This window comes from Pectinophora gossypiella, chromosome 19, assembly GCF_024362695.1.
Source record: "Pectinophora gossypiella chromosome 19, ilPecGoss1.1, whole genome shotgun sequence".
In the NCBI taxonomy this organism is placed as follows: domain Eukaryota; kingdom Metazoa; phylum Arthropoda; class Insecta; order Lepidoptera; family Gelechiidae; genus Pectinophora; species Pectinophora gossypiella.
Genome location: NC_065422.1, coordinates 7005157 through 7020812, shown reverse-complemented (window position 1 = coordinate 7020812; position 15656 = coordinate 7005157). Strand labels below are relative to the sequence as shown.

Genomic DNA, 15656 nt, shown 5'->3' with positions numbered 1-15656 from the left:
ACAACATGCTCAGCGTGATATGATAAGAAACAAGCGTGGAAAATTCTAGGTAACATTCTGTATGGCAAACGGAATGCAGTTGCGTTTTTTACACAACATAGCATCACGCCTCTATCCCTGAAGGGGTAGGAAGAGCAGTATGGTAGGTATATATGTCGTGGCCAGATCTTAGAATTGATCATTTTTCATGATGTGTTCGACCATTTCATGAAATGGCCATATTTCACGTTTGGCACATCTATACTTATAATAAATCTGTAGAGAGGTCAATTCTGTACATTAAATATTTTTTCAAAATAACTATCAGGGGGTGATAAGTGATCGATACTGATGCCAAAAATGCAATCAGTAAAATTTTTGTCTGTCTGTCTGTCTGTCTGTCTGTCTGTCTGTCTGTCTGTCTGTATGTTCCTTATAGAAACAAAAACTACTGGACGGATTTTAATGAAACTTGGTACAATTATTCTTCACACTCCTGGACAGGTCATAGTATACTTTTCATCACGCTACAATCAATAGGAGCAGAGTAGTGAAGGGAAATCCTTTTGTATGAAAAACCTAAACCACTCAAGTTAGACGTTTGAAATTTGGCATGAAGGTACCTTAGATACCGTAGAGGTGCACTAAGAAAGGAATTCCCGAAATTCCTACGGGAACGGGAATTAGCGGGAAAATCCTTTTGTATGAAAAATCTAAACCACTCAAGTTAGATGTTTGAAATTTGGCATGCAGGTACCATAGGTACCGTAGAGGTGTACTAAGAAAGGAATTCCCAAAATTCTCACGGGAACGGGAATTAGCGGGAAATACCTTTTGTATGAAAAATCTAAACCACTCAAGTTAGACATTTGAAATTTAGCATGCAGATACCTTAGGTACCGTGGAGGTGCACTAAGAAAGGAATTCCCGAAATTCTCACGAGAACGGGAATTAGCGGGAAAATCCTTTTGTATGAAAAATCTAAACCATTCAAGTTAGACGTTTGAAATTTGTCATGCAGGTACCTTAGGTACCGTGGAGGTGCACTAAGAAAGGAATTCCCGAAATTCCCACGGGAACGGGAATTAACGGGAAAATCCTTTTGTATGAAAAATCTAAACCATTCAAGTAAGATGTTTAAAATTTGGCACGCAGGTACCTTAGACACCGTAGAGGTGTACTAAGAAAGGAATTCCCGAAATTCCCACGGGAACGGGAATTAGCGGGAAAATCCTTTTGTATGAAAAATCTAAACCACTCAAGTTAGACGTTTGAAATTTGGCATGCAGGTACTTTAGTAAACTTAAAGCTTAGTTGCAACAGGATATTACAAAATTCCCACGGGAACGGTAGTTAGCGGGAAAAACATTTGTATGAAAAAATCAAATCTAAATAAAAGGAGAAACTGACTGACTCAGTGACTGACATATCAACGCATAGCCTGAACGGCTAAATGTAGGCATTTGAAATTTGGAAGGGACATAGCTTAGGTACCGTAGAGGTGCACTAAGAAAGGAATTCCCGGAATTCCCACGGGAACGGAAATTAGCGGGAAAATCCTTTTGTATGAAAAATCTAAACCGCTTAAGTTAGACGCTTGAAATTTGGCATGCAGGTACCTTAGTTAACTTAAACCTTAGTTGCAACAGGATATTGCAAAATTCCCACGGAAACGGGAGTTAGCGGGAAAAAAACATTTGTATGAAAAAATCGAAACCGCGTAAGATAGGTGTTTTCAATTCAATTCAATTAAATTATTTATTGCATTCCATGTAGTACAATGGGGTGTTACATAGGCATAGGAACTAAAACATGGACCCTGTAGGGCACAGCAACGTTGAAGGGAAGAGAGGAAGTGTGTATTAAAATTAAAACTCAATGAACAATCAATTAAAAAAAAATCAATTCAATCAATTGATTCAATCTAGCATGCATGCATACCTTAGTAAATATAAAGATTATTTTTGGCTGTATTTTGAAAAATGGGAGTTATTGGGAAAAAAATTGTATGAAAAAATCTAAACTGCATAAGTTAGATGCTTGAAATTTGATATGCACTCCCACACACACAAAGATCTCTCTCTTATATAACACGCCACGCGGACGAAGTCGCGGGCAAAAGCTATCATTAATGTAGGCGATGTCTATTAATTTCTTATGGTCAAATTTATTTACCTAATCAATACTATCGATATGGAAAATTCTACAATTAAGTACATTGATTCATCGATTATAATATCAATCAAGTTTTAAATATAATCGACATCAGCGCCACTACCGGTGAATAACGTTAGGTACTAATTTTACGATATGATTGCCAACGTTTGCCCATATCATGAAGTAATCTTGCATTTAGTTGCATATGTCGTTAAAAGTTTTGTGTTTATTGATCTGGCCAAACCACATCATGATGTGGCCAAGGAGTGATAATTCCTCTATTTTATGAAATATGACAATTTCATGAAATGATCGAGCACATCATGAAGTGATCGGGGGGGGGGGGGGGAGGAGGTTAAAAAGCTCACATTGAAGCAATTCATCTATAAAAGCAATATTGCTATTTGACATCTGTGCATTGCGCACTCACAATCAGAATCAGAATCATTTATTCAACGTAATTATCATGGATAAACTTGTTGAAGGTCAATGTAACATTTTTGAATTTACGTCATTTCGCAAGGTGTTATGGCTGAGGAGAAGAAATGACAAGAAACTGCAACAGCAACATATCTTTTAAATCAATGAGGGTACATTACAAGTTATTTAATAACTAGAGGAACACATTCAATACCAGACATTTTTATCATTTAGGTAATCATTAATCTTATAATAGGCTTTTTTACATAAAGTAAGCTTCACTTACTTTTATATGCGCAAATGTCAAATTGCAATATTGCTTTTTTAGATGAATTACTTCGATTTGGCCTTTGTAACCCCCCTGTTCTAAGATCTGTCCACGACACTTACACCCCCTCTTCGTCAGCTATGCCCATAAGTCTCATGTAATGAGGGCGAGTTTGTTTCCAATAACCGGGCACAAACGTATTTTACGCAACAATTAATTATAAATACTTAACAATAAACATTTATCTGGAGAAATCTTCAGTTCGTTATCTTGTGGGTTATGATAACTGGAGTGATTAACGACTTCGATACTCGCTTTAGTAATAACGTCTAATTGTAGTTTGTTTATGTGGAAATGTACCGCGTGTCTAGAACAGGTCAAGCGTACTTGCCTTAGGCACGCCTACATCAAGATTATGCACCTACTGTCTACTGATATCAATATCTTAATGCGGAAAGTTGGAATATTAGTATGGATATACTTTTTTCAGATATCATTTTTATTTAAGAATAATTTGTTTCTATATAACATAGGTATACATAATATAACAAAAAAATAATATATTAATAAATTTTATATATTTATTAAAAAGGTAACTTTTAACAATTACTTAATTACTTAAGAGTATTCATTCACTAAATCCTAAATACATTTTCGATGACTTTTGCTAACTGGGCCCTCACGCCTTACATACGTAAAATAAATATTATTAGTTATTATTATCGAATCCGAATCGGGGTAGTCACAGGTACATCCATCGCAAGATGAACTAAGTATACCTCACCGAGCTTTCTGAACACTGTATGTCTATAAAAATCTAATATTTGGTATCAATACATCAGTATTATATTCTTCCGAGGTTTCCGACCGATTACTTAATCTGTGACACCAATAAGTCACGACAAAAAAAAACTTCAGAGAAACCGAGAAAGCTAACCACACTATACCAGAAATAGAATTATAAAATTGCTGTCAACCACTGCATGAAAGCAAGAGTCGGAATAAAGTATTAAGTAAGTAACTTGAAAATATAATAATTTGTCCCTAACATAAGTACTTAGTACTACCGACCTATACATAAAAGGAAATATAATATTTCCTATGCTCTTCGAGTTGATTTCACAGCTTTTCCACGCGGTTTCAACTAGTATTTCTCTAAGGTTATTATAAGATTAGTGATTACTTATCTAGAAGATATTAATGCATGGAATTAACTGTCTGGGAACTGATGTTAGGCAGCCAAATTACTAAACTATATAACAGTATTAATTTGTGTTTTTATTTTTAAAAAGAACTTGTAAAGCCCTATACCGGGGTTTTTCTTGCAGCTTCTTTTCCCCGGCTATACAGGTTGTGACAAGCTGTAGTAGTTTTAGGCGGATGAGACGTTCGTTATTTAAAAAAATGACGCATCAAAGTGTAACTGTGTTACCTACTGAATAAAGATATTTTTGAATTTGAAGCGTGAAAATTTAAACGCAACGCTGGCAAAACCGCTTCAACTCGCTATAGTTACTATACAAATTACTTTTGATTCCGCACGTGAAACAAAATGAAACGTTGACCTTTCTTTATTTCCGAACTTGATACCTAGTGACTGGCTGAAAACGTCTTGTGACGTAGCAACGTAGTATTACGTTGAGGTAAACCCATTACCCGCAGGTAGGTACACGTCTCTGGACGACTGCCAATGTCTACCGAGAAGCGATATTTTCCTTGAAAACATCGGATTCTGCGTATCTCACTTCTTTAAACCGGTCTCTGCGTATTTTGCAATCGCTTATTGTTTGATTATTCATAAAGTGTTCTCAAGTACTTGCCTAGTCAATAAAAACTAGTTGATTGTGGATTCGATACTTGGAATAGTTTTTGCTTAAAAGTCTCGATTACTGAAAATATTCTCAGTTTTGTCTGTGTTGGCATGTACCATAGCTCCATTGTTATTATTTCTTTTTGATTTCATGTTTCTATCATCGAGCTATTATTACATTATTTCACCTGCAAATCAAATTGTACTGTATAATTGAGGTACTCATTAGGTACCCACACAAACAGAGGGAAAAGTGTTCTAAGTATAGTTTTGTATGTAATGTAGTTCAGGCTACAATTTATTTGAGAAGATACCTAGGTGGATGGCGGTGAATTAAAACATCGTGAGGAAATCCAAATTCCCGAGAAATGTATTTTCGGAGGTATGTGACCTAACTTGTATTGGGCTGGTTTTCCCTTTGCGGGTTGGAAGGTTAGACAGGCAGTTGCTTCTTTAAAAAACCGTCTGTAAAAGTCTTCAGGTTAGGTAAGCGAACCCTGTGAAAAACCGGGATAGTGCGTGATGCGTGATGATGTGGTGTCACTTGCTTCTTTAGGTATTCTATTTATTTTTGTTATGGCTTTGTGGTGATATTTTTAATGTATTAATAGGTTTATGTGATGTTTATCTTAAGTTCTGTCCTTTCTTCTATTTTGTCATGCTGTGTACACTATCTTTTAAATAGGCTAGTTTCTAATTAGTCAAATCAGGTACTTTTTACTAAACGTCAAAACACGAATTACTATGGAATATGTATGGAAAGCACACTGTGACGTCATGAAAAAAACGTGATAAAATTCCGGAATTATTATGTTTTTCTTGATTAAAATTTAAAAAAAAAGTTAAATAGAAAAAAGAAAATGTTTTTCGTTAGTTTTAGATTTGTCTTTCTTTAGTAAGCAGAATTTCGTAATTTATTTTGAACCTAAGTTCTAAACCTGTTCGAGTTTTGTACCTTTTTAATAAAATAAATTTTGTTTATGTTTTCCTGGGAAAACATAATGACAATCTACAGACATTAAAATTTGCTAAGCTGTTAAACAATTTACGTTCTCAGTTAGAAAACGGTACAAAGGACAAGTTGATGGACAATTGAAATGGTAATTAGTGAAGGTATTAGATAAGGTAAGACATAAAACAGAGGTCAGAGGCTCAATGCCCAAACGATTTGTTTTGCCTGGTAAACTGTAACGGTTTTACGCGCATATTTTGACTTGTATTATTTCCATGGTCAACAAACTCAAAAGCAGCACAGTTTTCCGCTGGTCTGTGACTAAAGAACAAACGTATTGATAGTAACGTTATTTTTATTGTTTAAATCAGCGTTTGTCTTTGTACTGTCTTAGGAATCTGTGCATGTCCTAAGACCTTGTTAGTGCGCTTAAGTTTTAAGTTTTAATATGTTTATTCAGGTTATTGGTGTTATTAAGTATGATATTTTTGCTATAGTTGTTAAGAGCTGTTGGTCTCCCAAATATTAAATAAATAAATAAGTATTGCAATTGGGCTCCGCGGGACCTAGGAGTTCCGTAGAAAAATTACCAGGGTTCCGCGAAATTGTTTAAGTATATTCATTTTTACAAATATTCATTAACACGGTTGGCTTGACCATTATTGACGGCGATACGGCTCACCACCTATCACGGTGGTCTAACAGAAAACTCGGTGAGGTGTGGGTACTTATTTATATACACTGTTTATAGTTTACGCGGTTATTATCATAATTAAAGCACATAATAACGGGTTTTTACCGCGTTTAAATGGGGATATGAGACTCCCGATATTTCGACACTGTTGCAAATGCGGTAAGAACCCGTTATTATGTGCTTTAATTGTGTGGGTACTTAGTTCGTCTTGCGATGGGTGTACCTCTGACGTCATGTGAGCTTATATCATGTTAGTGAAGCTAATTATATCGATGTTCTCGTCCTGAGACGTATCTGTGTGAGGTGTAAGCTGCGAATGAAGTCACGATGTCGTAGGTTCAATATGACTCAGTTATTCGAAAACTCGTGGGAATTACTTTTACAATTCGTAATTAAAATACGTGTCTATTTTCCCTTACTGGGGTGGGGTAAAGTACGGCACACTATGACGTGCGTTTTTCCTTTATTTTGTTTTTTCTTAGGTTTTGGCTTCGCGCGGCTTGCGCATTTGCCGCAGATAAAAATAGGGAAACGAATAAGAAAAAGGAAAAATCAAGAAGTGGAATTTAGAAAGTATCAATAAGGTGAAGTATTTATAATAAACATAAATTTACAGGGAATTCTATATTAATGATTAAATTTTCCTTTATTAGTGTAAAGATTCGAGTTTCTGTGACCGATTATGACGTCATTGATAATAGAGATAGTAGGTATTTATAATAAGTAACTTCTGTCAACTAAAAAAAACACACTTCGCATTATTATTTTGTAAAAATAAAATATTTAAATTTGAACATAATAAAAATATTATCGTTAAATAATAATTATCGTTAAATAACGGCCTCCGTGGTCCAGTGGTTGAGCGTTGTGCTCACGATCCGAAGGTCCCGGGTTCGAATCCCGGTGGGGACAAATCACAAAAATCACTTTGTGATCCCTAGTTTGGTTAGGACATTACAGGCTGATCACCTGATTGTCCAAAAAGTAAGATGATCCGTGCTTCGGATGGCACGTTAAGCCGTTGGTCCCGGTTATTACTTACCTACTGATGTAAGTAAGTTAGTAGTCGCTATATGAGTCATGTCAGGGGCCTGTGGCGCCTCGGTAATAACCCTGACACCAGGGTTGATGGGGTTGGTAATCCTCCTCACAATCCACACGATAGAAGAAGAAGAATTATTGTTAAATAATAAACTACCACATCGGACATATTTCATATTTTATTGTTACAACTGTCAAGAGGCCATTAATGTATACTGTGACGCGAAGGTGATTCTGACGACATTATTCACATACTTAAGTATTTTTGTTTAACACAGACGTGCGATTTTCCGAGTGAAAGTTTCCATTGTTACTTTTTCCCCGAACTGCCCTCGTGTTTTCATTTGTTTTCGGAAATGTTTCCTTGTTCCAATTTGTGCCACAGTTATTGGGTTGGCGAATAAAACAATCTGAACGGAGTCAGCTGCTTCTCTTCTCGGGCATGTCGTGAAAACCGACTAAGGTATCGTGTCCCGATGGGCTTCTTCTTCTATTGTGTGGTTTGCCCCTGGTGTCAGGGTTACTATTGAGCCGCCAAAGGCCCTGACATGGCTCATGTAACGACTACTTATTTACATCAGTAAGTAGTAACCGGGACCAACGGCTTAACGTGCCTTCCGAAGCACGGATCATCTTACTTTCGGACAGTAATGTCCTAACCAAACTAGGGACCACAAAGTAACTTTTGTGATGTGTCCCCACCGGGAATCGAACCCGGGACCTCCGGATCGTAAGCCCAACGCTCAACCACTGGACCACAGAGGTCGTTAATGGGCTGATCACCTCTAATAGGCTACTTGACAACTTAGTTAAACTTTTACGAAACGTCCAAACGAAAGTTTTCTTTTTAGTTTGTATGGAAATACTGTCCTGTGACGTCATCATTAAAAGCGGTCAAACGTCGTACTCATTGTCACTTAATTCATAAATAAAATTCGAAAATAAGTCGAAAAGTAAAATGAGATTAATTTTTGATCATTTTAGACTGTCTTTTATTTCTTACGTAGATTAAGCCTTTCATAATTTATCTTTGACCTAGTCGAATACCCAATGAGGTACCTATACGATTTATAAGAGAATTCTCACTGATTAGGTAGGTACTTGTAGCTCTGCCCACCCCGTTAGAGATAACGGGCGTGAGTTCATGTACACGTTTGTGGGACAAGTGGGGAAATCAGAGAGGTCAGCATATTATCATAATGATTGAAGTGAATATGCGTGGAATTTTAGAATACCTAATGACTCGTTTGTTCATGGGGAAGGGTCCGAGTTTTATTAATGATTCAATTTTGCTTTCTCACTGCCTATTCAAATATAACGTTATTGAATTGGCCATTCTCTGCTGGAGTGGGTGTAAAGGAAAAACAAAGGGTCTAAAAAGGTCACATTAAGCAATTCATCTTAAGGTGATCCGTTTTCCATACAAAAGTTGATGCAATACTACAGGGAAACGGATAGAGAATTGTTGGCAATTTCAAAAAAGGAACGTTACGTCTTTTTTTAAGAAAAAACGTTTTGGCGGGCGTTCCGTCTGGGACTTCGAAGAAAAAACAAGTGAAGACGGATTTTGTCGTGAGAAGCGATAACTGAAAAACGAGTTTCTGTACCTATTCGATTTTAATAATATTATTAATTATAATTCGTAGTAATAATACATATTTGGTATTCGTAGTAAGAGTGCCATTTATGGTAATATTTACTGATTAAAATTGGGTATGTTACTAATATTTACGTGTTATTGTAGAGTTTGTTAACAGAATATTGTTTTAAAACCGATAAATAGTAATATTTTGGTGTACTTACATATTATTTTATCGGACTAAAAAGCAAAAAACCTAGTGACTAAGTATTTTTCAAGGACGTCGTTTCAACCGCAAACTAGATTCAGTCTAGTGAACGGGCTGCCTGCAACTATTTTGTATTATATGCCATGTACATTGACAATTAGTTAGGCGCCGAGTAGCGTGTCTACTTCTTTCCTGAGAGGCGTTAGGCTATTAGATAATTGTTATGTTGATATATAGACTTGCTTCCGAGAAAATTTACTTCTTGCCCAGAAAACTAGGTTCGTGGTTTCTCACACGAAACAAAGATCGATTATCTTTTCTCTGACCTGTGATTTCTCTTATAAAACTGCCAAAGCAGAAAATAACTACGACACAAACGTACACTATTCATTATGCACCAAGCATGCTTGTCTAGGTCGCACATCATTTACCACAGGCGTTCTCAACCTGTGGTGTCCGGTCCAAAGCCAAAGCGCGATCGACCAAGGGTCCGCGACTAAATCTAGGCACACGAAACAATGTTCTTAGATTTAAATTTCGAATTTTATCGCAATAAAAAATTCAATATCAGTGCTCAGCGGTGAAGGAAAACATCGTGAGTAAACCCACATTTCCTACAAATGCGTTTCGGATGTATGTGACCTAACCTGTATTAGGCTGGTTTTTCCTTCGGGATGGAAGGTCAAGTCGCTTCTATAAAAAACCCAGACCTGTCAAATCTCCCGATTAGGTAGGTAAGTGAAAAACGGGATAACGCTAGGGTTTATGATGATGATTTGAAATAAAGTAGATATGTCTCGAAATTCAAGGTGCTGGCGATTATATTTTAAACCTAAGGTTCCCTCGTGTGTGTCTAATCAAAAACGTCATTAGGACTAAAAAGGTTGGCAACTACTGATCAACAAGCTCATGCACCTACTTATCTGGCTTCAGTAACCGGGTCAAGCGCATCCCAGTGCACTGTGACGTTCACTATACTTCGATGCTTGGTAAAAATAGAACTTAAGCTGATAAGTCGACATAATATAAAAATGTGTTTATTTTTCCATTACAAGCTGTAAACCACCTCCACCAACCTGTACTGGATGAGCATGGTGGAGTATGTTCCATCCGTACCGACATGAGGAGAGGCCTGTGCCTAGTTATGGGACGTACAGTTCATTTTCTGTTCCATACTTTTGAGACGGAAAATTCCACTTGATGATCAACTCGGAATCATGGTCGGAATCATCCCTCAAAGTTTTCGTTACGACGGTCACTAACACCCTGTATGTGTGTATAGACTACGAACTAAAGCTATCTTATGTAGGTTTAGGGTTGCTACACTGTCCAGCAGTGGACGATTTCTGGCTGATGGTGATGGCCATGTGGCATACCCTGCATAAGGTATACCTTCAGGGTAAGTACTTATGTTGTTTTTTCATTGCCGCCTTACTTTTCACTCAGCCTTCCGCCATCCCCGTTTTAAATCCAGCTTAGTTTTCAATAACTTTACGTGCTTCCACATTAATTAAGAATCCTCCTTTTACCCTCCTAAGATCGAGATTTCCAGACGCAATAGTAAGACAAGGGGGTTTGGATTTATAAAGGACCTTCGGTCTTACTGTTTTAATGTTTCTTACACGTGCATTGTTTTAACTAAACACTTGAAGTCATCGGCGTGTTATTCTATTTTATTGTTGGTTATTGAGTAAGCGCTCAACACGCGCTCAAATACCCCGATAAGATTCTAAATAAGTAAACATTATTGCTATTATATTGTTTTATAATAGGATCTGATTAAGTACTTATATTGAACATTTACCTTATCTGTCATATTCTTCGGGAATTTCCTATTTAAAAACCCAGAAACTGTGGCAACAGCGCGGTATAAAGTACTTGAACGATTGTATTCTCAATTACATTTTTATGCGAAACCATCTATACTAATAGGTATTTTATGCGAAAGTCAATCTATCTGTTTTGTTACCTTTTCACACCTAAATTGCTAGACCTATTGGGACGAAAATTGCCACCAAGCTGTAACGAAACCCAGGCCTAGAATAAGGAATAATACTACGTATAGAACGACAACTCTCCATTCCCCACCAGCGTCTGAGATAGGTTTACTTCACCCCCACTCGGACATAGTTTAGTCTTCAATCGTATGTCGTCAGACATCACACACACAGATGCGCGTGTATGATAACGTCAATGTGTGGTGTCTGTGTAAAAGTACGTTGTTTGTATGAAGTGTCCGTGGTGTGACCTAGGGTAGGCATGGGTGTACCTATCTACTTCTAAAGAACGGTTTTAGAGCTCAGTTTTACAAGTAAGTATATTAAACGTGAAAGATACTACTAAACTTTTCGATAAGTAGTCACTTTTACAACTGTTTTCATTTTACAAAGTGTTAAAAGTACTGAGCGCACAGATAACAGCTAGTAACGAATACGGGAAGCAATAACCTATAACTTTATTTCATTGTAATCAGGAGGGAAAACCCGTAAGTTTTCCTTATAGTAAGGTAGGATGAAGATTACCATGTTTACCTTAGTTTGAATGAGGTGACGCATGCTCGGAGTGTTCGACAGATGGGGTAAATAGATTTCCTACTTATATCATGGGAACTCACTTGTTTGTTAGGCAGGGAAGAGTAACTGGTTGTACTGTGCGGTCACGAGTACTAATATGTATACACTTTGCAACCGTGTCACATTAACTTTTCTGACAAATTAAACTATAAGCCTCATTAAATGTCAAATATGATAGTGCGACAGGGTTCTAAAGTGGGTACATGATATTGTCCGTGATCATAAAAGGCCGTTACTTATAAAGTCAAAAGACAACTCGCAGCAAGAAGAAGCAAGGTTTGGTGATTTTATGAGAGCAATAACAATGCTGCAGTAAAATTGTTGCATTAGTCATTGTACCACCCTAAAAGCAAAAGAGTTAATGTCTCTTTTCAAAAACCTTACATTCCGTATATTACGTATCAACAGAAGAGCTTATAAAATAGAATAGTGATTATATATTTGTTTTAGTTGGTACCTAAATTAAGGATAAATCTAAATGGTTCCCTAAGACACAAGCTTAGCTTTGTTTATTATTGTTATTATATTCACATCAATGCCTACAATACATAGCATAGCATTTGGCATTGGTAGCCTACGTTATATACCTATTTCATTAATTAAATGTCAAACAGTTATAAGATAATTTAAGGGAGTTTGATTCTATTTTTGTAAAATCAGTTTACAAGGAAGTAAACGTTTTTTCATTTATTAATAGCCTAGTTTGAGACCTCTGTTTCATTAACCGTTGTTGCAATCTGTATTTTTGTAAAGTTTCCAACTAACCAAATCAGTTACTCTTTACTAAACATCAAAGCACGCAATTACTTACTATGGAATTTGAATGAAAAAGAACGCTGTGACGTCATAGAAAATGGCGATAAAGATAGACTTATTATTACGTTTTTCTTGATTAAACTTCAAAAATACGTGAAATAGAAAAATAAGTAAATAAATAAATTACATAACGATGCAAAAAAATAGGAGTGATTAAAATATACTTTCTTACAATAGAAAAAGGAAAATGTTTTCGTTAGACCTGTCTTTATTTAATATTAATCAGAATTTTATAATTTATCTTGAACCCAGTACACGACTCAATTGCACTTGTTTTTGTCATGTCTATCTAACTATTGTAGTTCTCTTATTATTTATTATTTAGCCACTTTTTTGATACGAAGTCCTGGCGATTATGACAGATACGATAAACCGTATGGTGACGAGTAATCAGCCCATCACTTATCGTAGGATCTTAGGTAATGGTTTATCACGTTAAAAGTGACACATTTCATCTGTAGGTTTTTTTTCTACATGTACAATAATCTTGTGTTTTGTTCGTCGCGGCGTTTTTTCCGTTTAATAACGGATTTGCTTATCTACTACTGTTTCTGTGTATATTTTTAGGCTGAGTTATTTTTATTTTATAGGGTAATAGGTTGTCTAAAATTATCTTAATATTATGCGGTTTCCCGTCATTGTCTTTTGTTTTCGTTTACCAAGTTTAAATTTAGAACATGGAATATTTTTGCCGCCGTTAATAGGTAATTGTGTTATTGACTGACATATTTTATTGCGTACATTACTATTTGTTACTATGACACGTGCAGAACAATTCTCGTGCCAGCAATTCACAGATATGGTGAGGAAAATAAATATTATGGTTCTGAGCGGCCCAAGACGTAATTTTGGTGGTAAATAAATAAATATAAACAGCCTGTAGGTAGATATACGCTCCAGTGTTGGGTACAGGTGGGGTTGACATCCTTAAAATAAAAAAAAATTGGCACGGTCATTGTATCGATTCTGACGATATACTTATGTCGTTTTGTCGATTGGTGCTAATATGCGAACCGAAATAAGTCATGGCGTTCTGTCAAAATACGAACAAAATCTCATACCACGCATGTTAGGGAAAAAACAATACTTATAGATTTCGACGCAATTTATTGAATCGATGGATAAATTTATTGACCCTGCTGGTCATGAAGTGTGAAAAATCACGGATTTTGGAGCTTACAACCCGGACAAACATTTCGCTATACTACTCAGTAAAATAAAATACAGTTTTAATATTTATAAATCAAGTTTTTATAAACCCATTGTCCTGCATACCTAGATTACAATTAAAACCTCACCGGACGCTCTTACTAGGACAAGTCCAGGAAAAATAAAATAAGAATAAAAATCCGGACTGGTTGGCAACCCTATGCACATGCATCCCTTCATTTATTGGAGGGATTAGCATGTTATAGCATAGAATAATAGTAGTAAGTAGTATTATTCTGTACTCTGTATTCTGTAGTATAATATACTAAAGTACGTCTTAACCATGCTGATACGCTTCAGATTGATACAGCAGTACAGAGAGCCAAATCAATATAGGTACTTACGAGAGTTCTTTAATTGACCTGACCGAAACTAATCTAACCCTTCCAAAACTTTGTTGTTTAAGTTTTGACGTGGAGAATAGGGAAATCAGACTCTAAATAACCGATATTTTAGTTCAATCTTTCTTGAAAATACCTAGACCGACACTATTAATCCATGCTTCGCAAACATTTGAATAACAATATTTGTGACTAATGACTACAATATTATTATTATTTACCTTTATTGCAATAACATTGAAACTAATTAATTACTAATTATAAATACAAACAAACGGAGAATACCTCACTATTGCGAACTGATTGTTAAATAATCAATGCATATCGCAATTATCGCAAACAATCAGATCGGAGCGCGTAATATCCGTAATATTACCAGTTTTGTTCCGGATTTACCGCCGGATCCGAGTTTACCTGTGTTTTTATCGCCAACTGCAACAGACGAGAGTATATTGTGATTGTGACGCGCGGGAAACTCATGTAGACGTATTATATCAACGCGGTCTGAGACTATAAATACAGGCCGCGGCCCGCCTCCCCTCACAACACGCTGAGCGATCGTAGCGAACGGACGTCTCTACTAAAACAAGTCTACTACAAGTGTAACTCAATAACCATGGTTGTGAAACTAGAAACTGTCGCGGCCCTGTACGCGGACGCTTACCCCACTCTGGCCAAGTCCCGCGGCCGTGAGGACTGCTCTCCAGTTTCTCGCAGACAGAAGAAGATTGCCTTGCCGGCTCTGGTGGAGGATGATTCTGAAGAAACCTTCGAACCGGAGCAGAGGCCCTACATCATGACGACAGAAGTGCTGAGGAGACAGAAGTCTGTCTCGCCGCAGCGACGCGAGCGGCTGATCCGGCGACTGGCGCTGCCCTCCCTCTCAGAAGATGAAGAGCCTTGATCTACCTCCGGGGACAATCTAAGGTTCAAGACAGAAGCCTTGGGGTCAGACGCCTCGTCTCTAAGGTCGCATGGACGCCGGGTCGACGGAGAAATGACCCCAATTCGGGGTGACCGACCGTGCCGCGTGAGGACAGTGACGGAATATGTGCCACAGTAGTGATGTGATCCAAATTCGTTACCAAAGTTTTACCAATAACTAGGTGATAAGTTATATCTAAGTTTGTATTGAAAATAAATAGCTAATGTGTTTTTAAACTTACGACTTATTATTTGCAACCCCTGGTACGTACAAGTCACTGTCATTGCACTTTACACAGAATTTGATTTTTAAAGAAAGACATTTTACATACATAACACATACATAAACTCAAACTCCTAATATATATTGGGGTGGATACAGCCTCTTGGGGTAGAGTCGCCCTAAATGCAACCTTCATTCGCTGTTGCACATAAAATTAATTAAATTCCGAAGATAAGTACCTACTTGCAATTCATTTTCTATTACGAAAAGGTGACTTTAATTACTTATTTAAAAACAAAGCAGTAGAGGCATTCAAAATACAATGACTCTACATAAATGTATAATATAGTAGCCACTCTACCTCTTTACGCATTTTAAAACATAGTTGTTATGAACTGTAGGTATATTCTCGTGTTACCAACTCATCGGAGTAGGTAATAATCCACATTGTAGATAGGGCAA

At 36.7% G+C, this 15656-nt stretch overlaps 1 protein-coding gene across 1 annotated transcript; it reads left to right on the top strand.

Moving 5' to 3' along the window:
• Positions 1-14581: 14581 nt before the first annotated feature.
• LOC126375433 (uncharacterized) lies at positions 14582-15208 on the top strand. The gene has a single exon (XM_050022354.1). The coding sequence runs from the start codon at positions 14664-14666 to the stop codon at positions 14949-14951; it is 288 nt and encodes a 95-aa protein (XP_049878311.1). The 5' UTR covers positions 14582-14663; the 3' UTR covers positions 14952-15208.
• Positions 15209-15656: the final 448 nt, after the last annotated feature.

What these genes read in the sequence shown, in the direction of transcription:
- LOC126375433 (XM_050022354.1), top strand. Translation starts at nt 14,664, where the DNA reads ATGGTTGTGAAACTAGAAACTGTCGCGGCCCTGTACGCGGACGCTTAC.